This window comes from Pleurodeles waltl, chromosome 6 (genome assembly GCF_031143425.1).
Source record: "Pleurodeles waltl isolate 20211129_DDA chromosome 6, aPleWal1.hap1.20221129, whole genome shotgun sequence".
Classification (NCBI taxonomy): Eukaryota; Metazoa; Chordata; class Amphibia; order Caudata; family Salamandridae; genus Pleurodeles; species Pleurodeles waltl.
In genome coordinates, this window is record NC_090445.1 from 1135911446 (window position 1) to 1135938916 (window position 27471).

The 27471-nt window shown below is 40.6% G+C and overlaps 1 protein-coding gene across 2 annotated transcripts in view; it reads right to left on the reverse strand.

Moving 5' to 3' along the window:
- Nucleotides 1-4494: 4494 nt before the first annotated feature.
- Nucleotides 4495-27471, reverse strand: part of PSD (pleckstrin and Sec7 domain containing) — an 841983-nt gene continuing 819006 nt past the window's right edge. For both annotated transcript variants that reach the window (XM_069240342.1, XM_069240341.1), the window contains 5 exons: nucleotides 12001-12071; nucleotides 9530-9687; nucleotides 7430-7574; nucleotides 6628-6771; nucleotides 4495-5307 (listed from right to left, as the gene is read on the reverse strand). In XM_069240342.1, coding sequence (XP_069096443.1) covers nucleotides 5062-5307; nucleotides 6628-6771; nucleotides 7430-7574; nucleotides 9530-9687; nucleotides 12001-12071 — 764 coding nt within the window. In that variant the 3' untranslated portion in view covers nucleotides 4495-5061. The remainder of the gene's footprint in view (nucleotides 5308-6627; nucleotides 6772-7429; nucleotides 7575-9529; nucleotides 9688-12000; nucleotides 12072-27471) is intronic.

The following is a 27471-nucleotide window of genomic DNA, read 5'->3' on the forward strand; positions in this document are numbered from 1 at the left end:
AGGGTCATGAAACACTGAAATTTAATTTGAAAATGCGCAAGTACTTAATATCAGTTCCCTTTTGAAACTGCAAACCAGATTCCAGGCACCACACCGGACCTTTGGTCCAGTTCTGTAGCACAGTTCAACACTCAAGAGCCTCTGTCTCCAAACAGAAGCAGTCTTTCGCTGTAAAAAAAACAGAGGTCTCCTTACTTCATGTTTGTCAATGGACTGTGATGACCATCAGGGTCTGCACATTTGTAGAAGTGATTCACAATGGTTTTAAATATCAAGTGTCAAAAGGCATATGGGTAGGCACTCTAGCGTCTCACACATGCACACACCTTTGCACCACAGTGCAGAGGTTTCTCCATGATATCAAACATAGGTTTTGTACGCAGAAGCAACCTTTCCAGTACAAAATACTATGCCTAGGGAAACTGCAAAAGTTTTTTCCAATTTGGATTTATGCTTTACAGTGCAGCACACTTGCAGTCAGAAACGTTTAGAGAAATAAAAACATTGCTCCTTTTTATCACCTTTCTCAATATTTTTTGGTGCATTGCCCTGTCTACCATTGTTAGTTGATTGAGATTTGTATCAAAAACTAATCTCCCTTCAAACAAAGCAGTACTAGTGCTACTTTATGTTTCTTTAGGGCTACTTTACAGTGTAAAGGAAGTTTACAGTTGAAAAGTAAATCACAAATTAAACATTAGTAAATCTACTCCACAGAACCGAGCCGGAGAATGTTCAATCTCAACATCCCTCCTGGTGATTTGAAGGTATATATATATACTGTTTCAATACTATACAGATATCTATTGCAGGCTTTAACTACCAAATATGTGTGTGTGGAAAACGCACAATTTGTAATTACGATTCGACTAGTAAAAGATGTTGCCAAATGAAACCAGGATTTTCTCAGGATGATGGCCATGGCTGAATCATACTTTAGTGCACACCCATCCTACTCTGGCCCTGTCATTTTAAAACTCCAGACAGAGTTCTGAAAAAATACAAAAGCTCAGCCAATGCTAAATTTGCCTGCAGGTTTATGTAATCAGTTTCTTGTTTGAGAAAATAAGGTTTTCTGCCTAGCTATGGGTCTCAGACAGTTCAATGGCTAGGTCATTTATAGGCACTTCCAGGTGCAATATATTTCAATTGTTGGAGGTATGTCACTTCTACGTAACTGTATGATTAGAATGCACTCTTGAAAGCATACAATTACAAACTTCCTTCTTGTGAAATCTTTTTACTCTTTCCAGGGTGCGCTATCATTTTTGGAAACAAGCTGTCACCTCTTTGGCCTACGAGAGTGACTGGGAAATCTTGATGCAGAGGCTACAATGCTACATTTCTGAATGACTCCTTAGCAGCTCCCATAAATATCCCTTAGCCAGAGGTTAAAGGGATGGCCCACTTGACATCCCACAGAGTTACTTTACAGAATCCCACCTTGTGCCCCAGGCCTTACTCTTTATTGTTTATACCCTACTACTATGTCCTTTTTATGCTTATTAGCAAACCTCTCTACTACCAGGTTAACCGTGTCACTGCATTATAAGAGGCCAGTGAGTGGAGCAGGACGTCCATCAATTTTGTGACACTGCCCAGCAGTGATGGGTTTGGTTTGGGTAAATGGGGTGTTGGGGAAGTAAGCCTTGACTGTGGACTCCCAAGTTGACCTCCCTCTCAGCTAGCACCTTCTCCCCTCCTGGCTGACAGGGTGTTTTCATGGCTGGCCCACAAGGCCCACTAACTGTTTGTGGATGAGGAACTGCTGTATGAAGCCCCCAGAGAAATGAAAATTTGTTAGCCTGTCCTACTCCTCAAATTGGCTAGTGATGACAATTTGTAAACTGACGGCCACAACCCCTCTTGAGTCTACACCAAGTGCGACAAGAGACTTTAAGATGCTCCCTGATTCCCAAAGGAGGACAAACCAACGCCAAGAGACATTAAATAAGTTTTTTAAACATTAACCGGTAGGATTAATAGAATCCATACTCCCCTCTTTGCACAGCCTTAAAATTGTTAGACTCTGGTTTTTACCCCACCGCCCTTTTGTGGCCTAATCTTGTTCTTACCACTTTCAAGTGCAATTTTTGTGTGTATATGTGCTTGTCTCCTGTTCCTTTATGCCTATGTTTTACCCTAAGAGATTTTGTGTTAGTCCCCTTCGAGACATTAAGGGCCTCAATATGACTGCTAGGGTCACGGTGGCGGTCTGACCGACATATTATGACCGTGGCTGTTGTGCCGCGGTGGGACCACCAGCACTGCCAGTTTCCCTCAACTGGCTGGACTGGGGATCCTAATCCGCCAGGGCAGCGCTGCATACAGAGCCGCCCTGGGAATTACGACCCTCCTCCCCGCCAGCTTTTACATGGCAGTTGCGCTGTCTCAATAATGAGCTGAAGTCAATGTTGAGAGCTTTCCCTGCTGGGCCAGCAGGTGGTAACTGGTTCCAACTGCTGACCTAGCGGGGAACTAGTAATAAGATTCGCAGGAAGGTGGCTGCACTGGCAGCAACCTGACCTTTTCCACCCGCCACACTTGTAATGACGCCCTAAGTTATTATTCCACTACCCAGTGCCTCCCTTCCCTGTGCCACAGAGGCTCTTGTGTCCTGTAGCAGTATAATCAAAATTAAGCAAACTCGAATGTATAATCCTCTTTCCTCTCTATTTATGAAGCTAGTTAAGCAGGACAAGAAAGCCAACTTAAGTTATCAACAAAGTTGCTAGTAAAAAGTTTCAATTGTTTTTCTGACTGAACATGTAGGAGAGTTTTCTGCTCTGTTGATGATCTACAATGTCATCTCCTTTGTCTTTCATTTCAAAAACAAAACCCCCTGCAGACATTCACAACTTGATTCACAGTTGGGGGTAATGGAAAATCCTCTAATTTCCAGAGAAAGTGCTAAATCCAGAGGATATTCCGGCGGTTTCCTGCACCAGAGAGGTGCTTTGCTCTGTGGATTACTACTAAACTATAAAATCAGGCCCTCTTTTACCTTGGTCAACAAAGCATCACATAGGTGAGGACAGGATACAAGACACACAGTGGACAATGCCAATTAAACAGCAGATGAAAGTGAATGTTAAGACTAAGAGGAAAAACACTACTTTACTTGTTCATGAATGGTATTGTAACACACAAATGACATCTAGGATAGAGGTAATGAGGCTCACTGTCTCGTGTCCTCTGAACGGCTAAGAGTCAAAGAGTAGCTGGTCATTGCTTTACAACTTTTAAGATGAACACTTCCTTTTTGAATGTCTGTGGGTCTACACCTCTTAGACCACTTGTTAAAATACCCCTAAACACAACTTAATATAACCGAACTGTTATCTTGAACTACAGTGTCCCAAAGCTCCACCTTTCCAGAATACGATGTACAGTGGAGCCGCTTTTTGAAGGCATTACTATTCAGTATTAACTTTATTACACATTCATTAACTCATTCCAGGACAACAAACAACAATGTCCCTAGAATAAGACAACAGGTGTAATGTTTTAGGCATGGGATGGAAAGTCAACACATTTGAAATTAGTGTGTTCTTCCTTAACCCATGTCCAGGTAACCCCATGGGCAAGTGGCCTGGGAATCGAAAATATATTTACAAACCAATTACTATCCACTCAAGGAGCTTAACTCAATGTACTTATCTGCTTCTAGTAAAATTGTCTTGCCTATCGTAAGTATTATGTCTGTGTGACTATAATTGTGGTGTTGATTTTGAACTAGAATCAAAAGGTATAATCTTTTTCATTCATCCTTGAACAACTGACATAATTAAACGGTTGGTAGCCTACTTCCACTATGGTACTCTGGACTACTGAGTATCAGTCTGGTTGCCATACACTCTGCCACCAAACAGTTCCATTCAAAGCCTTAGCACAGGCTAGATTTCTGATGGTTTTGGTTATGTGGGAAAGACCATCAAACTGGTCTAAATTGGACTCGTATTCAAGACAGAATTTGAGACAGCAGAGTGGAAACACGGCATGCAGATTACTACATTCTGCCCACTCCTACCAACCTCCTCGCTGCTTTGGAATTCTCACGGAATGGTTGCAATAGTAAATGCTGGCATTCAAAATGTATCATGAACAGAAATATTTTCCCAGTTCCAAAAGTAGCATCAAAAACTACAAAAAATCTTTCACAGTTTTTTGTTATCCTACTCGAGTAGTAAAAGTGCAAAAACGAATCACAAAAAAGATGGAAACCAGTAAGACGCTGTGTAGCAACGGGTTTGTAGCTGAGTGAGCCAAGTCAATCCCACAGCCATCATGGCTGTCATCACAAAGCCCTTCGATCTCTGCTTCTTCTCCACATAAAGTGTCCATATGGTACGTACATTTTTTCTCAGTCCTAGGGCAAGCTCCGCAGGCCACAACATTCCACTTTGGAGAGAGGTCACCAGAATGCGTTTTTCCTATAAAATGTAAAACAATAAAAATTCTGTACAATGCCCTTATAAGAATTTCATTTTTGTTATGCTGTCCCAGTCTGTGGGAAATCACTCTGAAAATGCCTGTGCTGTGTCTTGGGCCCCAGAATGCTTTAGCTTTCATTCACTTCAAAGCTCTGCTAAGTTTGTGGCTGTTATTCTCTCTCCTGGGGGATTAGCGGGTGAGGTGGCAACAAATTCTATAGATACAAAACAAAACTCAACCGTGGTAGAGTTTTAAGAGTCATGGCTTATTACATCATTGGTGTAAGCACCAGACGTAGTCCCAAGCTGGCGGGCCGCTAAATGGGACTCAAGAATGGAAACAGCCACTGGCGAATAATTAATCAATGACTGATTCTGCAAGTTCTTCCCCCAAAGGCTGCACAGTGGGACTGAATCTCCTGTTTGATCACCAATTATTGAAGAGGCAAACTTCATGGATATCAGGAAAACCACGAATGTTGTCACACCTTAAGGAGTGTTACCAAGAGAAGTGTTAAATCATGCATGTTCCTTCTCTGCGCAAGCCTGGAGACTCCATTACTGGAGTGGTAACATGGTTTAGGAAGAAAAAGTACATTTGTCTTCCTTGGTCTGCAGGGGCACATTCTTAAGATTTCTGTGCATTGCTGCTGTAGGCTTGTCTGGAGCTGCCCCTTTCAGAGACATTGCGCTTGACTTTGGCTGATGCAGCGGGGGGATCAAGGTTGAGAGATGGGCTGGAACGGGACTTCTTCAGTCCATCCTCATCAATTTCTGTTGAGTCAAACATGGTTTTTTCAAATGCCTCCAAATCTTCAGTGCCAGCTTTTAGTTTGGCTCGCAGTAGCATGGCGTAGGTACCATATCGTGACTTCTACAAGGTACAAGAAAAAAAGTATTGTTTCACTATACATATATCTGTTTACTAATGACAAATAACATAGCAACTAAAAGTAACTGTAACTTGAGATCTACAAAGATGATGAATTACTACTGTAAAAGGACAGAAAACAACATATGAATAAGCAAGAGTAAAATTAAGCATGCAACACAACAAATAAATTATATCAAAACTCAACAAGAGTAAAATCGCTTTGTGGCACCGAGAAAACTTTGGATAACCACACGCAAACTAAGGATTTTGAAAACACTAAAACATATACTTGGAAGAAAAGCACCCAAAATCTTTTTGAATGGATCTGGTTATTTGTCTGGGTTTCCACAATAACGCTGAAATGGAACTATAAAATCAGGAGTAATCAGATGGGGAAATGTAAGAAGTAAAAGTTTACTAAAATGGCATATCAGCATATACTGATACAATTCAGTACAATGGGGTGGTTATCTATGAACAATGCCTCCAAGACAAAGGTTTGCATGAAGTTCTCTTTGAAGACGGGAAGCAGGTTATAGGGGTTTTCTCTGACAATTGTTGGGTGAACAAGTATAAAGGATCTCATTTATTCAATGGATTGGTGCAACATTTTCCCATGAGAAAAAGCAGATTTTCAGGTGGAGTTTTAATTAAGAAAATAAATGAGTATGCCACTTGATTACTAAAGGGAAGGAAACTGCTTTACAACAAGTTTCACATAAGAGAAGCATCGTATCTGTTTTGTGGGTTTGTTTGGAGAAGTGGGAATTAAATATGGAAGACTTCAACCAGACAATTAAAAAGGTGGGGTCAACTTGGAAAATAGGGGAAATAGCAACATAGACACAACCTTTCAAGAAAGAGATACTGTTAGAGAAGGAATTTAATAGATGGGATTCACCATGGAGAAGAAGGGAAAATAAGGTAAAAAGTGAATTAGCAAAGTGAAACTCATCTTGCAGTAGGGAATTAAGTGGTGGGATTCTCATTGGGGAAGAGGTGAATTTGCAGGTGGACATCAATTTACATAGTAAGGTAATTACCACATGGGACTCAACCCATAGAAAAAAGGAAATCAACAGGTCGGACACACCCAGAGAACACAAGAACTACCAAGTGAGGTGAATTTACAATCTACGTGCCAGGCAAAAAAAGCTGGGCAGGTTGGGTTGCCTACGGAAAATGCAAGACTTATAGGGAAGGTGTAGACTGCCTCAAATAATGAAAATTTTTGGAGTGAGGCATTGGGTAGCATTACAAATATATATATATATTTGCGCCGATTGAGCCATTATAAAAATAATAAATCACACAGCTTACCTCAAATTCTAAATAGATTTCCCTCTGTTTAAATTCATCAGACTCTTTTCCTTTAAGCTTTTTCTCTGGAGGGCAGGTGCGATGTTCCACCAAATCTGTAGACATAGACTTGAATTTGGCTTCATGGGTTTTCACTTGTTCTTCCTAGAAGATGGAATGTCCATTTTATGTGTGCAGATGTCTATTTCCTACATCTTAATAACTCTTTCTGGGCAGGGCGGGAATGGGAACCGAAAGAAGCCCTAGCAATTTTCTCAGACCAGCTCCGGCACAGAGGCTGAAAAATGAGTGAGTGGATTATGCTGGATTGCTGTTTTTGTTACTGGGGGCCAATATGGCAGTACCATTGCAAAACCAGCTCCAAGTAACAAAACTGGCCTCATACCTCCAGCTTCCCGGGGAACTGTCTGATCTGCTCCACGAACGGTTAGGCCCTGTTTTGTAGATCAATTCTAGCAAAGCAAATCAATATGTTCCTATAATCTTTGGTTCACCTCTGAGGTGAATCACTTGTTTAATTATTTCTTAACAGTGAAGTAAAGTTCACCAAACCCTAAATAACTATATGACCCAAAGGATCTTTGTTCATTTGCTAAGTTTATAGGTGAGGAGTCTGTAATTATGTCCTTTGGTTCCCATAAAGCCCAGTTCTTTCCAACAATTACCATGAAGATCATTTTTAAAAAGGAGAGAGAGCGAGAGAGAGAGAGTATGTGTGTATATGTATATATGTATATATATATATATATGTATATATATATATATATATATGTGTGTGGTCACGTGAAAAGGCACGGTTTACCTGTGAAAGTCTTGTTGTAGCACTTGGCAAAAGAGGACGACAGAACTTCTTGTGTGAGCCTATTGCAGCAGGGAACGGAGGAGCAGAAAACATGGCAGCCACAACATTGATGCGCGTAATCCATGAGTGCATCTGCTCTGTGTTCCTGAAAACAAACAAAAGAATTGTTTAACAGAGAAAGCACATTATGAAGCAGCATTCAGCTGCACAGTTCTGTGATAAGTAGAAACATTGATAGATCTGAAGTCAATCACCACAGGGTCTTTAACTACATTGTCCATCACTGGCAACTACAATTTCGTATATATTCCTTTTTATCAGCGTGCCTGTGGACCTAGTTCAACCATCAGAGTAATTCATAACTAATTTGACCTAGTTTAAAGTTGTATCACTACTTATCGGTCTGACACGGATTATCAAAATCCGTAGCACATAAATAATGCATTTTGGTCTACGTAACGTTTCGTTACTTTTGTGCTGTCAATACTTAATCAAAAAGGAATGAATGAAGTGGGTATTATTAGCTGCCACTGTAAACCTTAAATAAAACAGAAGTAAACAGAACAAAAACAAGGAAACTTAGGTAATTCCACATAGCTCAGAAGGACAAGGAGGGAAGTTCTGAAAATAAATGCCGCAAGTGGCAGAATAATTTGACAGAAATCAGTGGGTCGCATGCCAGCAGTAGGAAATAAGGAACATGTTGCTTTGATGGGGACATGTGTTTGGGAGCTGAACTGTAAGGTTGGATTTTAGTAAGGTAATCACGCTGGCAGTTATGGAAGGATTAATAAAAGGTCTGATAAAAAAGGTCATCCATGAGTGTTAAGCCTGTGTATGTGATGTGGAAAAAGCCTTCACATCAGCCTCAAGCAGGTGAGTTATCTTTCAGAGATCCGACCTTAATGGAAAAAAAACATGGGAAGCTATCTACTTGGAAGCAGTTCGCTGAGCTTTCAACAAGCATTGTGTTGGCCTGAAAAGTCAGGGAAACTGTCATTTGCTTTTTATTTTAATAGACTATCTAGGCTGGGACATCAGAAAGCAAAAAATAAACGCTATATGTGAACCATTCATAACTAGAAAAAAGTCTAAATTCTGTCGTCATCATCAGCGGCAATGAATGAATTAACATATCTGACTCGGGAACTAGGGTTTAAACTTCTGAGCCATGACACGGCATTCTCATAATTTTTGAGTGGTGAAAATCCCTATTCCTTTAAATGTTCCTAGTCGTAAATTAGGGGGCACTTTGAAATTCAGTTTGCTTAGAGGTATTTACAACTAGAAACAAAATGCCAAGATCAGAAAAAATACTACATTTAAGTTCCAAATATGAGACAAACTAATCGCTACTGGCACACAATCTGAGGTAATAATGCCATTACGCAATCGCAGCTGGCGACTGGGGAAAGTGGCGGGCGGGCATGGGAGCAAAAAACATATATATAAGCGTATTAAAACAATGAAACTTACCTGATCGTCGCAACCGCACTCCAGGCACAGGCTTCCAGCCTGCCCTGCGCCAATCATGAGGCTCCTCAGAGCAGCATCATGATTGGCTGGGCGCTCCAACGCAGACTGGGACCCTGGGACCGCTCTCTCCAACTCGGCAACACAGTGCCGGGCTTGAGAGAGCCCTTGTGCGCATGTGTGTTTGGCCGGCCGTAGACAGCCGGCCAAACATACATGAGCACTGAGGTGAGTGCTCTGTACACTCCCTGCACTTCGTGTCAACCCCATGGCCCGCCCCTTCAAAAATAAAACGATAATAAACACTGTTAACTATCGCTTTATTTCTAAAGGTTTGCAGCTCCTGCTGCCGCTGGTGGGGGAGAGATGCTCCTCCGCCATAGCGGAGGTGTCGCCCTGCAATCACAAACAATTTCCAAAGGAGCTGTAAAAAAAGCTAAGCTTGGACTGACATTATTTACGTCCTTAGCCTTAAAAGCCTCTTGCAACACGACTATGTTGTAAAACAAAGTACATGCTTCAAATTATTCAAACTAAACATCGTAATCTACAACACACTACTGGAAAGGATGATACTGTAAATTGGTGTTAATCTTACTGTTATCTAGTTGAATATTAAGGGCTTACTGAGCTTGAAAGAGAAAGACTCTCCAGTCTGCTGTCCTGAGGTAGAAAACATTTGGCCTTTTACTGTAGTCTGATGCTCTAGTGGCCAACGAGTGATGAATACTGATGGCATTCTTCAAATCTTCTTCTGAGAGTGTCTTGCCGGGCTTATATTCCTCCTAAAAAACAGATGGACCAAAACAAAGTCACTCAACACAAGGAAGGAGAAGGTGTGTGTTTATTCAATTTTAACACTAGACTGCGTACATCAAATCCATGTGTATATCTAGGATTGGTAAATTACTTAGGGCTAGATGGAGTAATACTTTCTGTCATTGCAAAAGATCCAATTCGCAAAATGAGACCGTTTGGAAGGTAAAATGGCCTTTTGATGTGTACCAAACACAAACTGCGATTCAGTAACACTAATGATGAGAACACTGGTAACAATTTGCGACCAGTGTGTTATATACACACTGACCTATGTACTTATGGGTTGGTTACAAAATATGGAATTGCAGTGGGTCACAATGAGACATACCTCATGAAAATTAATGAGGTAGACACAAGTTGAGACCTACTACGATTCACTTACATTACAGGGATGGTGACCTGCAGGGGTGAGCAGGCGACCATGTCTGTGATTCCTTTTAAATAAAGCAATATATATATACATCTTTAATGCAGCCATTTTCATTGAAAGAAAGGGTGATGCATTTGAAAAAAAATTAAACGGAAAACATTTTTAAGACTAGGCAGTGGTCCATAGCATCAGTGTGTACTCTTAAAAATGTTTTTGGGAACATTCACAAAGAGGAAGGCATCTCTTGTAGACCCCATCCTGCTTTGCGAAAGGTTTACCACTACTTTTCAGTAGTCCGTCAAGTATTAATGTTCTTCAAATGGATCTCAATTGCAAAATATTAATACATCCCAGTCCGGTTCTCTATTTGTAAAGGACAATCTAAACACACCCCTTGCAAACATCAATTCGGTTTGTAGTCGCAAACCCAAATAGCGAATGGTTAAGGACACAGAAAAAAAACTGTGGTGGCATAGCAGGCAAAAGAGCGATGTACTGGGATGGGGCCCGAGCAATTGTCGGTGGCTAACATTAATTCAAGCATTTCATCAATTACCTTGTTATTTTTTAATTTAAAACGAGGCACGGAAATGGCATACGAAACTGGAGCAACAAAGTGAGAACAATGTCTCAGAGTCAGCAGTCTAAAATAGTGCTGCAACTTTACAGCCCAACAGTATCATCAGAAAATTGGTCTGAAGCAAGCAGTGCCTGAGGGTCGGTCAAAGCAAACGTGGGAGGGCAAGCTGTAAGCTTCCTAGGCTCAGAATTAAACTAGTAAGATACAGTGCTACCGAGTGGTAAAATGGTTCTTGGATGTTGGGAGTGCAAGACAGTGTGACAGAAAAGCACCAATGTTAAAAATTAAAAAGGCCAGCTCATGTCTGGGCAGGGTAAGTAGTAGCCATATTCAAGCCAACAAGTACTAGACCCGTACTCATTTGAGACACCCTCTAATGTAACATGGGACTATAGCATGAATATATCAGTTTTAAATACCAGCAGCATGTCTCCCCATTCTCAGAGTGGGAACATTATACTGTGCAAATTGTGTTTTTAATTCCTATTATTCATTAACTAGCCACCAATGAACGCTGATAGTTTTGTATGCGTTTGATGAATGGGCAATGTACGTTTACCAGAAGTTGTGAGCTAAAATACTATAGCCCGTATTTATAATTATGGCTGCAAAACTGTGCTATCCCAGTTTTGTGGCAAAATGTTGGTGTCCTTCTGGTGGGGGTGTTCCTGGGGCTCAGGGAAGGCACCTGTTGACCCATTCCATGGTGTTTAAACCTGGGAATAGGTCCACATGTCCCCTAACGCCTGGTCTGACCCAGGTGTTAAATAATGGTGCTAAGCTAGTTTAGCACCATTATTTAACCCCTCCTACCACCTGTGCATCATTTTAGCACGGGAAGATAAATATGGCGCTATCGGGATAGCACCATTTTTTGGATGGGCATGCCTACCTTGCATCTCATTGAAGCAAGGTACGTCCACTCATCCAAAAAATGCGGCAAACCCCTATATTTTGACGTTAGAGGTGTCTAACGTCAAAATATAAAGATGGAGTTAAGTTTGTGCCAAATTTGTGTAAAAAAACAGACGTAAGGAGTAAAAATATGCCCCCAAATATCCTCCCTTTTACACAGTCCCCTGACAGTTTATTAGTGACCTGATCTGCATTCTTATACGGCACAAAACATTCTGGGGTACACCAGGCTCTTAGGGCACAGCAGGTAACCATCACATAAACCAACTAACAAAACGGAAAGGTCTTAGGAGCTTTCCTGAAAGCTCCATGAGAGTTAACAAAGTTTTCACACAAAGCATCCTCCATATGGCAACTTGCTGTAAAGCTCATTCAATTAACAATTAACGCAGTCAAGCCTGCAATGTTGGTTACCTTTTGAAGATAGAGGATCATTCCTTTCAGGACCCCATTGAATGTTTTCCATCCTCGTTTGCCCCTCGGAGCTAAAAAAAAAAAAAAAAAAAAAAAATCAAAGAAAAAAAATCAACTAAGAACAGAATCAGCAAACAGGAGCACAAGCTCTTACAGAAAGCTGGCGATATCTTTCTGATGGACCAATCAATATAATGGATCATGATCATTCTCCCAGTACAATTTGTTGTTGTCAATCACATCAGAAAAATTAACACTGTCATCTTTTGCAGCTCTAGTATGGCAGTCTTTGTGGTGCTCACTATGGTTATCGCAGATCCGCACTGCTCCTCCAGGAATTGAAAAGGCAGACTGACACCTCACCAGCATGGGTGGATGCTTGCGTTCGGCACCAAAAGGAAATAACAGGTAACGCTGTGCCCCCCGACAAGGAACAAAAGAATGTTCATGTTTTGGCTGTTTGCTATGGCACTAATCACATAATGAAAATATGACCTAGTGCGGTTGGATACTGCAGTAGGAACATCAGGAATTTAAACAAACGAGTACTATGCAGCATGTAATTAGTAACAGCAGAGAGCGCAACCCCCAAGGAACGCCATTTCATAGGAAAGGCCTATGACAATATAAGACAAATACTGCCCTGGCACTAAATGACAGGAACCATGATGCCATTCTTTGTATTAAAGTTCTAGATGGTAAATGGTGCCCCCTTCTTAACTCGACTTTATTGACGGTGCCACGAGGGAGGTGTCGGGGTGAATCTTAAGGAGAGGACATCATCGTAATTTAAAAAACCTTAATAACACGCAGTGGAACACATACTTCGGCATTTAATTGAACAGAAACTGAGATAAAATATCAGCACAACAAAAACACTATCATCATAAATAGTTTATTTCGGGAATTTCCCGATAAAGCATGCAAGAACTCACAGACACAGAATAATAAACTTCACATCAATAAAATTATAAAAATGTACTGCTAAAGTTCATAACCCGTATCTCAAGATCGAAGTTTTAAAAATTAAATGACATTTTAAAATGGTAAGACTAATACAGGTTATCACAAACAACCCAAAATGTCCACTAGAGTCCATAAACAAAGTGCAGTGCTTCATCTTAAGATTTTGTTATAGGAGAGCATTCGACTAAACCAACATTAAAAATGTGGACACTCCAGAAACCATCTTTACTGAGGTATTAATTTTCAACAGCCTCATTGCCTTCCGAATATGTCTTACACTCATCAGACGGCATAAAGAATCTAACATTTTTTTTCCTAGGGCACTATAAGCTGGACAAAAGAATAACGTTTCCTTTGATGTGAGACAAAGTAGACAGATCTCCTTTGCCAATATATTTTTCCATCACTTAGCAGAGAAGCAATTGATTGGCAAAATACATATTCTGAATTTTATGTACATTTTATTGCGTTATTTGGTACTATTTTGTTCATGTAGGATTCAAATCCTGGAGTGCATTTATGTGATAGAAATGTGTCAGTTAGACCTCCATCTCTCTGTTCAATCCAAATCTTCTCCCTGCCACACACTGCCAGTAACAAACCTTCACTGTTAGTCTAAAGCTTCCCTTTATGGTTTCTGGATTTTTCCATAATTCCCCAATGTGAAGCCTCAGTAGCCATACTCTAACAAAGCTGAGCCAGGAGGTAGAGCAATATTTGTCCAAGCAAATCAGATCTGTAAGTAGAGCTCTATGATATTCCTATTCATTAACATACCAAACTGTTATCCAATACAACAGTGGGGTCGACCCCATGTAAGGCTAGGTCAAAACGTAGCGGAACCAAAGGGCCAATGTTGGGAATATTAAACAATGATATTATAAAAGAATGTTCAGATACATTTAGGGGCACCGTGCCCCCAAAACCCCATATTTCAGCCTCAAATAAGCCCCTCCTAATGCTTTTGCCCTGTAAAATAAAGGGGAGGGTACATTTTCCTACATGATGTAGCTTTGTTCCTTTTAACCACCAGTGTTGATCTATGTTGTAATATATTCCTTTGTTTGTCTATTTGTGGGCCTTAGGCCAAAGTGTCAGCAAGTTTTACTCCTAAGTAGTTGAAGTTCTTCACTCTCTCCAAAGAAATTCCTTCTGCCAGCATTCTTCCTTTGTAAGTGGTGAGTGGGGGTTCAGAATCATGTCTTTTCCTTCCGTTAATCTCAAAACCCCAATGGGAGCAACAATGTGAGATTTGATTTAGTATCCATGCAACCCTATACGGGTTCTTTACATCAACAGGGTGTTGTCAACGAACATTAACACTGGGGATAGATAACTTCCCTGATTAAGGAGCGTCATTTTGACACTCATTGAGCCAGTCAACCAACCCACTGATATGAATACCAAATAAAGTGGGAGTTAAGATGCATTAATGTCTAACACCCTTGTTTACAGGAATTTTTCTTGTAAGTTTCCTATGATTATCCCATCTTACTCGAGCATAGTTCCTGGATGGACTTTGATTAAGGTTGACAATAAAGGCTCTGGGGTGCCACGGTTCCCAGAGTAGATTTCTAGTAACTAAAACAAAAGCAACTTCAGGTCAACAAAAGGTCGCAAAGATAATCCTGCTTAAGGAGGATATATTTCCATCATAGTGCTTGGAAGTGGAAAATCTGGTTAAGCATTTTTACATTTGCCTGTAAATCAGTCAAAACACTAATTCAGACTGCTTACAAAATATATATTTTAAGTGCTGTGTTTTACTATTTTAAAGTCTGTAGCATACTCTTTTGTAACTCCTTGCACTCTGCCAAGTCCTTATCCTCCCACCGACTGGTATTCTAATTAAACAACAATAACATTAAATTTAAAGCTTTCCAGATCTGATACATCAGGATGACCCCAAGGGTTAAACAGCATCATTGGTACAGGTCTTTTGACAGTTGTATAATGGCCGTTCATGGGGTACATTTCTCACCTGTAAGAAAAAAGGCCATACTAAACAATTGTCTCGGCCAGGAAGGTCAGAGGATTTTTGACCATCAACCCCAATTATGTCCTCTACCATCAGTGCAATAGAAATTGTTCACTGAATCAGTGAAGGAGGACTCATGCATCATAGCGGAGAGAAATATGTTCTTTACTCATAAACAATACAAACATGAGTCCATAGACAATTTTCAAACTGAACTGATGGTGTTAGCCTCATCGTGTGAGTTTGTTGGGCAGCTTGATCAGTATTTATGAGATCAACTCGTGGTAAACTGTTATGATAACAGAGTCCAAGAAAGAATATTGTGTTGCTGGAGTCCCACATCATCAGAAACCCTTGAAATAGCTAGTGGTATGAAAAGATCTGTCTTAGCATCTAAGGAGTTAGGAAAATCAAAGGAAATTTCAAGCAAATCTAAAATCACTTCAAATAACAATGTAGACTTAACAAAATATCATACAAAGGGATGGCACGTTTCCGTTGTGGGTCTAAGTCTCATGCAACTAATTCTAATAGTTGCCCAGGAGTTGGAAAAACCTGTTTAAAGTACAGAAAAATAGGCCACTTTGCACATGTGTGCAAAAATTTACAAACAGTCATGTTAGTAGGTTCTCAGGAGGAACCTTTGTCTGTTTCAATGTGAAGGGGAGTGACTTTAGTAAAAAGTTAGCTCTTCCTCTTTTATTAGCTGTTACCATACAGACATGTACTCGATTTCTGTCCTAACTGAATATTTTGGTTACTGTTTATAGTTTTTTTGGTGATTATGTGTATTGTTTGAATACACATATATATTATAGGAGTTATTCCAATTTATGGAATAAGCTCTTCGTTTTTTTGTTTAATCTATTTGTGCTTCTCTTATTACTAGTGGTATTTACTGTTTTATTATAGTGTTTCCTTTTAGTTTGTTTTCTGCTTCTAAGACATTTTTATGAGTTTGGATTTTTTTTCTTCTAATCAGTTGTAAAGGGTATATTGCCTTTCACAATGTTTTTTTAGTTTTTTTTAAATATGATCTTTGGTGCTAGAAGCGCACCGTTTCGATAATTGTTTTGCTTGAGTTTCTGTGCTGCATAAAACAGCCGACTGGGACCCCCAACACACAGTGACATGGCATGGAGGAGAAGGTAAGCCTCTACCGCACGAGGGCTCTTAAGCGGCCTCCAACTCCCGAAAGGCCTTGTGGTGCACCAACTGGGAGGAGAGAGAGGCGCTCTGCCGCGCTAAGAGCACGTCACTATCTGCCCTTAGGGCCCAAACTTGCTCACTGCACCTACTGCAGCAAGGTGAGGGCATTCACCACCACAAATCAACAATGAATATTATAATAGTTAATCCTATTACAAAGTTTCTTATCAATACAATAATATAGCTGAGGAGAATAGTTCATCTCAGATGGAGTTTGGGGAAGAGATACTACAAATATATTTTGAAGAAAGGTTGAAAAGCTTCATTAAGGAAGCGGTCGAGGTCACAATAACCAAGAGGAACAGGAGTGCCCCTTCAGAGGACGAGTACTTCTTCTGATAATGAAAGACCCCATAACCCAAAAAAAGGCGGTAAAACCCTATGTTAGACAAGGCATCTTGACGGACCCAAAGACACTGGATCGAGGACAAGGCATAATGGCACCCTGTCCTAAATGCATGGTAGCCTGAGCCTTTCAAGAGACCAAGGATAGCCACAGTGGTACTAAAGGTGTTTGTGTCCATCACAGCAAAAGAGATTATGGTGTTCTTCACGGCACAATAGACAGCCAGGATTTGTTTAGCCTGGATAAGTTTTTTGCCAATAACGATGAAAAGGGCTTGAATGAATTGCTCTTCAACATTGTAGAGGACCCGACACCATGGACATTTTGGATGATGATTTGCAGGGCACCTCTTCTACTAAACCTATTAAAGACCCTTTAGGCAATGAAATGTTTACCCCAGATTCGATAAAGCACCCTCGCAATTCCGAATGGTGGCCACTTACACATGTGGCAAGATTTATTAAGCAGTGGGTTAGGATACCCCTTGAGAGGCAGCAAAGAAACTTAATGAGGGCTGAATGCCCAAGACCAGTCACTGATGACAAAGCATGTCAAACACCAAACTTGGATCTGGAACTAAAAACGTTCTTATTTAAATTTGGCAAGGACCCATTGAAGGACCTAGAACAGTGCCACAAAAATATGCCAGGACTGCCTCCTAGATGTTATGGGTCCCCTGGCTAGAACTTTGGATATGGCTAAAGAGGCACTTATGAATGACTTTGAGATAGATCTGAACCTGCTCTGGTGTTGGAGCCAGAGTGCAATTTGTATGTTGGGGAATGCCAACTCAGCCCTCATAACCGAAAGAAAGAAGGCCATCCTTATGAGGATCAGCCACAAACTCGCAGACTTGGCTTATATGGAAACAAAAGGTGACCTTGGAAGTCTCCTGTTTGGGCAGGATTTTATTAAACTGTTGAGCAAGTATGTATCCACCTTTACCATGTTAAGCAAACCCCAGTGTAATTTAAGACGGATGTTTGGGGCACGTGTTTTTGGAAAGGCTGATAGGAGGGGACTTGTACCGGGCGAGGTCCCAACAGGTCCCATCTCTATGCCTGGAGCCAGTACACTCAAGGTTGCAATGGCTATGGTAGAGGCTTCCACACCTCACCAGGTTTTTACCCGCAAAAGGGGAAGATTGAGATCACACAGATCTGTTTCTTAAGGTAGGTGGAACAATTTGCAATTGTTCAACCCCCAGTAAAGCTTGACGGAAGACTGAAAATATTCCTTCACAGATAAGTAATTATAACAAACGATCCCTGGGTTCTAGAAACCGTATCAGGCTTCACTATAGAATTATGGAAGGTTCCTTTTCAGACATGTCAAAGACAAGAAATTGTCTTAGACAAAGAGAGTCTGAACCTAGTGGATGTTTCTCAAATGTTACAAAAGGATGCAATAGTAAAAGTAGCACACTCACACAATAGTTTTCCTGAGCACAATATGTTTAGTAAAATAGAAAGACAAGGGGTGGCGCCCAGTTATAAACTTAAGAGAACTAAATAAGTATCTGGTCTAACTTCACTTCAATATGGAAGGAATCCATCTGTTACAGGATGTTTTGCAGGAAAAGGATTGGCTAGTGAAACTAGACTTAAAAGACGCATATTGTAAAATTCCTATGGCAGAAAATTCACCAAGGTACTTCCACTTCAGATGAAGGGGAGTGTTGTTTCAGTTCTGTTGTCTTCTGTTTGGTCTTTCCTCTGCTCCATGGTGTTTTACTGAGGGCTTAAGACCTGTGATGGCTGTTTTAAGGGAGAGAGGTATAATTTATCTGGATGACATTCTGTTGATGAGTCAGGTAAAGAAAGATGTTTTGGATCAATTACATTTGATAATGGAACTTTTGGAGAGCTTGGGATTCATTTTCAATGTAGAAAAATCAGTTCTGGTTCCAAGTCAGACACTGGAATTTCTGGGGTTATAGGTAGATACACTGCAAGCTCAACTGCTTTTACATCAGAAAAAGATAAACAAAATAAGGAATAAGGTGAGACATATTCTAGAAAGAGAGATTGTGATTATCAGAGATTTAGCAAGGATAACTGGTCTTCTGTCCTCCTTGATTCACACTATTTTGCTAGGTCCCCTATATTACAGTGCTCTCCAGAGATTGAGGACATTTGGGTTACACAAGGGCCTTTGGTATGCGGATCCAACAGCATTATCCCCAGAGGCTCTTTTGGATTTGGAATGGCGGTTGAAAAATCTAGAGTGTTGGACCAGCAAAGCAATTTTGGGGAATGTGCCAGAGTTTACCTTGGAGACAGATGCCAGTTCTCTGTACTGGGGAGCCCATCTGAACAATTTAAAATCAAGGGGTCGCTGGTCAAGTTTAGAGAGTACCTTACAGATAAACTGTTTGGAGTTGATAGCAGGAGCTTCGTAGCTCAATTGATAAAACAGTGTGGTCCTGTTTTGTATGGACAGTGTCACAGCAGTCCCCTATATCAGTCGCCTAGGGGGGCTTGAGATCAAGGCAGTGGAATTAGTGAAGGAAATTTGGTATTTCTGTTGGAAACACAGGATTATCTTGACAGCATCCCATATTCCAGGCAAACCTACGGGCAGATTGGAATTTTCGTCACCTCAGGCACTTCAGCGATTGCCAGTTGAATCTGGAAATTAACAGGGGGATTCAGAAACGTTGGGGTCCAATAGATTTGGATCTTTTTGCCAGCAGGCTTAAACATTAGGTACCCAGATATTCCAGCTGGCGATCAGACCCCAAAACTATGGCAGTAGATGTGTTTGTCCAGAATTGGAATTCAGGGAGGCGTTATGCCTTTCTGACGTTCGTCATGATCCAGAGGGTACTCTGGAAAGTTCGGAAAGAGGAATGCAAATTAGTGCTAGTCACCCCTTTTAAAGTTCGCAGGTTTGGTTTCCAGGGGTGATGGACCTGGCAGTGCAGAAATGAAGTCTTATCCCAGTACATCAGGGTATGCTGATAGGCTCAGATAGAGAAGAACATCCTTTATTGGCAGAAGGAAGGCTAGACCTTGTTTGGAGAATAATAGGGATGCTGCATGTTTCTCAGGTCTTTGAGGAAAGGCTAAGGATTTACTGGACGTGAAATGGGCACCAGGAACTAGGAAAAGAAATAGAGGAGATTTGTGCAAATGGTGTAGCTGGTGCATGGAAATGAGTCTGGATCCTGTGGAAGCTCCTGTGACTGTTTTAGCAAACTATTTAGCTGAACCACTTCAATAATGATTGTCTTACAGGACAATTAACAATTAATTGTCAACAACCGGGTGTTTCAGTCATGCCTTAATAGGTGGCACCACGGTTGGGAATGACCAACTAATCTGCAGGATGATGAAGGCTATTCGAATCAAAAGACCTCCTAGGCCTTGTTATACTTCCCTTTGAGATGTTAATGTAGTTTACAAAATTAGGCCAAATAACTGTTATCTTTCTTCAAGACAAATTTCACAGAAATTACCAACTCTTCTCTGTTTAATATTGTTCAGAAGGGTTTCTGATGTTAAAGTCTTAGAAGTTTGTGACAGCGTTTATTCATTGGATGGTGTTCATTTTTACATTTGGGAAAGGACAAAGAATATGTCTAGTCATGTCTTCTATCCTTTATTCCAGGATTGCCCAAAACTATGCATGGTGAGTAGGTTGAAAGTGTATGAACAGAAAATGCTGGAGTTCAGACATTATGGTGAAGACCAACTTTTGATATCTTATGTGAAGCTGCACAAAGCCTTTTCTAACACAACTATAGCCAGGTGGATTAGAGCAATATTGTGTGAAACACTCACAGACTTATCACTTTTTTGTGCTCATTCAGCAAGAGGTGCTTTGGCCAGTAAGGTTTTTTCGGCTGGTGGTACTCTCTCTGAGATCCTTAGGGCTGCAGACTGGTCGACTGCTAACACCTTTGCAAATTTCTATCTGAGATCAGAGAAGCATGTAAGTAGCTTATTAGTAGATAGCTTTAAATATGCATAATGATAGCCTCTGGTCTTGTAATGAAATGACGATTCTCCAATCAACATGCAGAGAGAATATTTATTTCATTAAAAGCAACAGAGGCTATCATTATCCCACCCACCTCACCCTGTGTTTCCTATTTTTAAGTGGGGTAAAGTATTCATATTTATTTATTTTGTTGATAAAGTAAAAAGTTTTTTTTTTTAACTATACAGAGTACATTCTCCGCTATATCTTATTTTGTAAACTGTCTTTCTTCCATAGAAACTATCTTTCATCCATAGGGAATTGTTTTTAATTGAAAAAGACCACAAGAGATTGTCTGGATGTCTCCTAATGGCCTTGTTTCAAAAGCTCCACGTTGTTTCAAGTTCAAGTTTTTTCTTCGTATCGCAACCTAAAAGAGGAAGATGGTTGTTACTACAGTCATATACCATGTACCAGGGTTCCACAAGGGAATATGTTTTAATTTATGATGTATGTTTGTTCTTTAAAGGGCTGCATGTTAAGGCTGCAATAAAGGATTTATGCATAATGATAGCCTCAGTTGTCTTTAATGAAATCAAAATTCTCTCAGCATTGGAGAATTGTCATTCTCAGGAGGAACATTTGTCTGTTTCCAATGTGGAGGAGAGTGACTTTAGTAAAAGCTTAGTTTTGCCTGTCAACATGCTATCTAATGACAACCAAGTTCAGGAAAGAGGAGGTGATCCCATCTGTGAACTAAAAATCGGGGAGGCTGAAACTAGGGTCACTGTGGACTCAGGGTCTCCTATATCGATTATTGCAGACACTCTTTCTAAATGAATGGGGTAATGATTACCTCCTACCGCCTGATATCTACACTGTCGGCATTCGGGGCGAAGAAGACTGACATGATGTGTTATTTTCAGGAGAACATCAGATAAAGGGACAGAATGATTCATTACAAGATATATGTGGCAAAGAAAGGATATAATATTTTGGGATGGAGGGATCAGGGAAAATTTAGAATGGTACTGAGACCTGGCACAGAACATCCTATTTCCCTGGCTGAGAAGGCTGAAGTGGAAATAGAATCCCTGGTGGAGGTTTAGGAAAACATTGTTCCATTTTCGAGGACAGTTTAGGGGTGGTGATGGGATTCAAGAATAATATTATTTTGAAGCCAGATACCATCACAATAGTTGACAAGGCTTGTAACGTCCCATTGAGTATCGGAGGAAAACTGAAAGAACATTTACATAAATTGTGCTCTGATTGAGTCACTGAGCCAGTGGATTCATTGCAGTGTGTTTCTCTGATTGTTGTTGCTATAAAAAAAAGTCTAATGAGCTCAAACTGTGTGTTGATTTGAGATCGCTAAATACGAATATACAAGTGGATTGCTTCCTGCTGCCAAAGATACAGGTTATGTTAGCACAATTGAGTGGCACCAAAATGTTCTCTACTATTGATCTAGGGGCTACTTACCACCAAGTAGAGTTTAGGAGAGATTCTCATGCTTTGACAGCTTTCAATACGACATCTGGAGCTTTTTTTTTTTTTTTAGAATATGTTTGGTTTAGCCTCAGCAGCTACGGTATTTCAGAAACTAATGTATCAGCTGCTGGGAGAAGAAAGGGATGTGTTGGCATACCAAGACGATGATTTGTAAAGAGCTGTTTGAACGAATGCATGAATGATTTAAAAATGAAGTAAAGAACCATCATAGTATTGGTGATTACAATGTTATGATCTGGGGCCAACTAGCAATATTGTATGGGCAAATTCGATTCTAAATCCCACACAGCACTGTTGGCTTTGATTCTGAAGACAACAGACACATTAGGCACTTCAACATTAAATCAGTATACAATGATTTTGCACCTTTACTTCAGTTGAAAGACTATGGAGAACTCTACGAGCGTATTACTTCACAAACAGACTGTACAACCAAAAATGTATGTTAAGGTCAAAGGTCAGCCAAGGCATGAGGAGATCACATCACTCTGGAATGCACTAAACCTTTGTGGCAACTTATTACCTGGAGTGCGGGCTCCTTCTGAGAGATATACTAATCGGGAAAGTGCTGCCACTGATTTTGTGCCAAGAATTGGTGAAGTATTGTCTAAAAGTGTCAGAAGCAAGTGTGCTTGCTTGCAAAGTAGCAAAACTAAATAAGGAGAGGCATGTAAGAACGATTAATGATCAGAGAGATAGCTGACAGTTATGAAGACTACAAACAACAGTGTGCTTAACAGGGACGGCTGGAAGGACAGAAAAGACTTTTATATTGCAAACAATTCTGGTATCCCTCAAATATGCACTTAAATGTGTATCAAGAATGAATGTGTTTGTTTCTGGTTTATGGGGTGCAACTAAGGTGTGTCCTCTGACTCCAAACATATCAGTGTTACAGAAATCAGCTTCTATATCTCAGTAGCCAGTGCGTGCCTTGGTGCACTCCCTGAGTAAGCCAGTGGTCCTCAGAATCTCAGTTATTTACTACAAATTTCTCCATGTTTCAACATTAATTCCAACAAAACGTAGCATAAGCTTGGTTATATTAAACAAAATTTCCTTTTATTAACTAATTTTGACATATCAATATTGAAGATCACTGAGGAACTACCGGTACAAAATAACTGAGTTCGTTGACCACTGCCTCACTTCATGGAGTGCACCAGGGACTGCTTTTGGAGAGAAAATGTATTTCTGTAATGCAGAAAAGATTAAAGTTATATAAGTGCAGATCAGTGAGCCTGAAAGCCCACTGGCCCTCACATTAAATTATCAAAACCTCAAGGGAATTTATGCAGATTTGACTTTCCACAGAAGCATATACATTCTAACAGTTCCTTCCACCCCTGGAGGTGATCTGGGGGCTGCAAAGTTCAGTGTAAATATCAACCATGAACTGGGAGGACCTACGTAGGTGTGAAAGGGTCATAAAGTGTTAGGAAGGGGGAAACTCTCACAACAGAGCTTCTAAAAACCGATCCAGTCTTTTCTCACCAGCCTCAATGAGGGACCTACTACATCAAGGCACCTGTATGGGGGAAAAGAATTTCCAGGAGTTAAAAGCGTGACATGGGTCACACCTTATGGACTGCATGGAAGTCCTGAATCCTGCATTGCTAGCAGATGCAATTGAGGTGAAAGAGACAACAATAGAGAGTAAGATGTAATATGGAGTATTGGAAGATGCAAGGAACAATGCAGAGTATTGTTTGATGTGTAAACAGTAAATATTAAGAAGCAGAAAGTGTTTTTAAATGGATCACCTTGTACCTGTAAAAATGTATATGTTTAAATTGTGGTCTAAACTATTTTATAAATAGTGGTGAGAAATACCCAAAAAGAAAACAATGGTTGGCATTGTGCTGCAAATATTGACCGTTAGTAGCGTATATTGGCCGCTTCACAGATGTTTGGAAGCATTTTTAAAGGTAGGTTTTACTCTGTCCGGAAACTCAGAAAATGGGTTCTGAGATGAATAGGCAGGAGTAGAAATTGCGTAAAGAGATGTAACGAGAAAACCAAGTCATGACTTGTATTGATATTAACTACCTGGTGGAAAAACATATCATGTGAAATATAATCTAGAACTTCCTTGAAATCCATACATCATCCCAGTTTCCTCCAAAAAGTGAAATTAAGAGCAGTTTTTTTAGGCCCCCGATATGGATATAAATTTTTGGTTTCCGACTATACTGCACATTTCTCTGAAACACGCGTGGACAATTTTTAATGCAAGGGTGTATTTCGATATTGCAGTTGTGAAGGTCAGTGCTTTTCACTTTGTTGGAACAGCATCTGGTGTCAAGCATACTAAATGTGATCATGAGTTCCTTTCTTACAAGCATGTAGATTGTCAATTTGCTCTCAAGATATTTTGGGGCAAATGTGTAAAGATGTTAGCCTCAACAAATCTTAAGAGCAAGAGTACAATCTACAACTCTGTTAGGATTTAAATGAGATAAGGCTAATTTTCTTGTAGGGATTCCTCCAGAGACGTTCAATATTTGTCGAAGCTGGGCCTTTTCAGTACATGGGGCTATCATCTTGAAGTTTTTTGTTTGTTAAAGTAAAAAGAGGTAGTATTGAGGGCTATCTGTATAGTTCAATGCATTGTTATTGAATTTTATAAATACAAAAATGCGGACTAGCAAGGCCAAAATATAACTTGTCCTCCAGTTTTTTCTCCCACCTCCCCCTCCCAGCACCTTAAGTCTTACCAACTGAGTGCTATTCCTGGTCTGTAGTCAGCATCTTGCTTAGTTTACATTTGGGACTCAGTGTTGTCATACCAACCACAATTATCTGTCAAGTCCTCTGTATCCATGAGGTTGTGATGTTTCTGTACTCTACGCAAAGTATGACAACAGTGAGGCCCACATCTCTGAGAAGGTGTTTTTGTTCTCGTGATGCAGTATGTGATTTTGTTCAAACCTAGGACATACTATAACCTGGGATACTAATCATGAATATGTGGCATAAGTGTCACTCCTCATTACAACAAAAATTTGTTTGGCAAACTGCACGATGTTCAAAATCATATTATTTTAGGGTTAATTTTAGATGATAGCACAAGAGACCCACTTATAGTGGGTACGGAATAAACTCTATGAATCATTTGTTCGATCATTGGCATTCATTCATTTCAGAGACCTGTGAGGACAGACTCAACAAACAGGTCTAATAAACCTGACAATTATTAATATATATTTCTTTGTGGGTGTGTACAATTAAACAGCTGCCTAATCTGGCCATTCGAAAAAGAATATTTAAGCGCAAAAATGTCTCAGGTTATTTTAGAATTCAGAAAAATTAAAAAGGGGCAGTAAGGTTTTCAACAGCCTTCATTCTTCCTATATTTTGCCTTACTTTTATTGGGGGTGGCATTTTTGTGATCAGATTGGTCTGATCTTTCTTATTTTGTTTTGAACTTTTAAAGATTGTCTCTCCATTCTTCCACCGTTCCTCTCTATCCCCAAGCTCTACAGAATTCAGTACAGAGGTGACAAATCTGTCTTCAAAACGCTACATGAATAGGTAGCAAAGTGGTAAAAAAGAGCATAAACGTTCTGGCTCCCTAACTCGGGTAGTGTGAAATTCAGAGCGTCCACAATCATTCAAAGAGACAGCGCTAGACTATTTGGAAGGACCGCACACATATCCAGAGCCCTTTTGAGACTTTGGATCTTACTGAGAAAGAGTGATTGGCATCAAACGAGTCATAAAATCAAAAGTAGAAAGAAGGTTGTTTGCCATGTTGGGAAGCACTAATTGAAAATTCTAGTTCTACTGCCACTTGCCGCCACCACCCCCATCCCTATTAACCGTCCATATCACCTGATTAGGTCGGGAACCTGCTAGCCTTCAGAAAGCACATAAAGACTATTCACTATGTTCAGGCTGTTCTGACTCAGTGGTGTCTTACTATTTGCTCGAATGTGGTACATAAAAACTTATGTCGCAACAACTATGATGATGATGGCAGGCTTGTATCACAGTAGGTTTAACTCTATTTTATGATGGTCCAAGGTGAATGAAAAATTGACCATTTTCAGCAGGAGGTAATAAATATTCCATTCTTAGCATATTAGTTGTGCTTAGAACAATGTGATGCAAGTTCAAAACAGATGGCATACTGCAAAAGTGCAGCATTGCCCTTGACCTGAACGGGTTCACAATCCACTAAAACTTTGAGTGTTCTTGAGCTGCGAGAAGAGAAGAGTACAGAAAGGCATCCAACAAAGCAACATACTCCCTCTATGGTGTCAACTGTCTGACACAGCCGGGCAGAAGCTCCGTTCTCTTTAGGTGGAGGCAGTGTCAAGCACCCTGATCCCTTGTCACGTTGCAGTACTGATTCCGTCCACACATTCATAGCCACCGAGGCATGAAATAATAGAATCATCTCAGAGAGTACACTGTATGGGACTCTGTTCCCTACAGAAGCTTAGTGTACAATGGAGATGGGATTGCAATGTTATGAAAGGAATACTAAGTATTAACAAATGAAGTTTGGTTTAAAAAGCAGCTGACCAAAATCCAAGTATTTTCTCATATCTTGCAGGAGAATCCATTGGAGGACTTTCTCCACAGTATGGGTCACATGTTGAGGGTCATTCCAGGTGTAGATTCTCTCCCGATTTGACACCTCCTACAGAAATCAATGTCTTTTCTATTATCACTTAACTCTAAATCAGACCATGGTGACTAATATCTGCTTCCTGCTCGTCACCCCTGGAACTGTACCATAAAAAGCATTAACAACCTACACTTATGTGCTAGAACTTCCTATTAAATATGTAGAGTTCTGCAAAGAGGTGCTCCCTACTGGCTTCTGGAAAGCTCCCATTTTATTTCCCCCTATTCTTTTCTCAAAAGGAAATGTATTGCCTCCTGCTACAACTTCAAACATGTTCTTATTCTGCTGCTGAATCACAAATGAGCCTAAGTAAAGTATGCAAAGTACAATCAAGCATGTGCAAACCATGGATGAGTTGGTGCAGAGGGCAGCTAGGAAAGTGGAAACCAAACCAAATTATGTTAATTGTTTTGAATAGATGCTCTATCAACAAAGATGATTTCCTCTACCGAAAAATACAAGAGTAAGGCCCTCATTTTAAGATTGGCGGTAAATGCCGCCTACCGCCGCTGCGACGGCCGCCAAAAGACTGTCACCGCGGCTACCATCTGTCCGCCATATTATGACCACAGCCGGATTACCAACACAAAAAGTGCGGAAATCCGGCTGTGGCCATACTGGCGGAAGGCGGTAAGTGGCACTGCTACCACCAGCTGCACCACGCCAGTAGACCGCCGCCAGCCATATTATGTCAAATAATATAGCCTGGCAGTGTTTTGCTGGAGGGCGCTGCTGGCAGTAGCAGCGCCCTGTCCCGTCCCCTGCCGGAAGACCCCCTTGGATCCAGGAAAGTTGTGTCTCCGACAGGGGAGGGGGTGGCGGCACAATGGCGGCCGGCGGGCTGGAGATGGTTGCCCGGCAACTGCTACAGTCATGGCGGTTGGGGCGGCACATTGG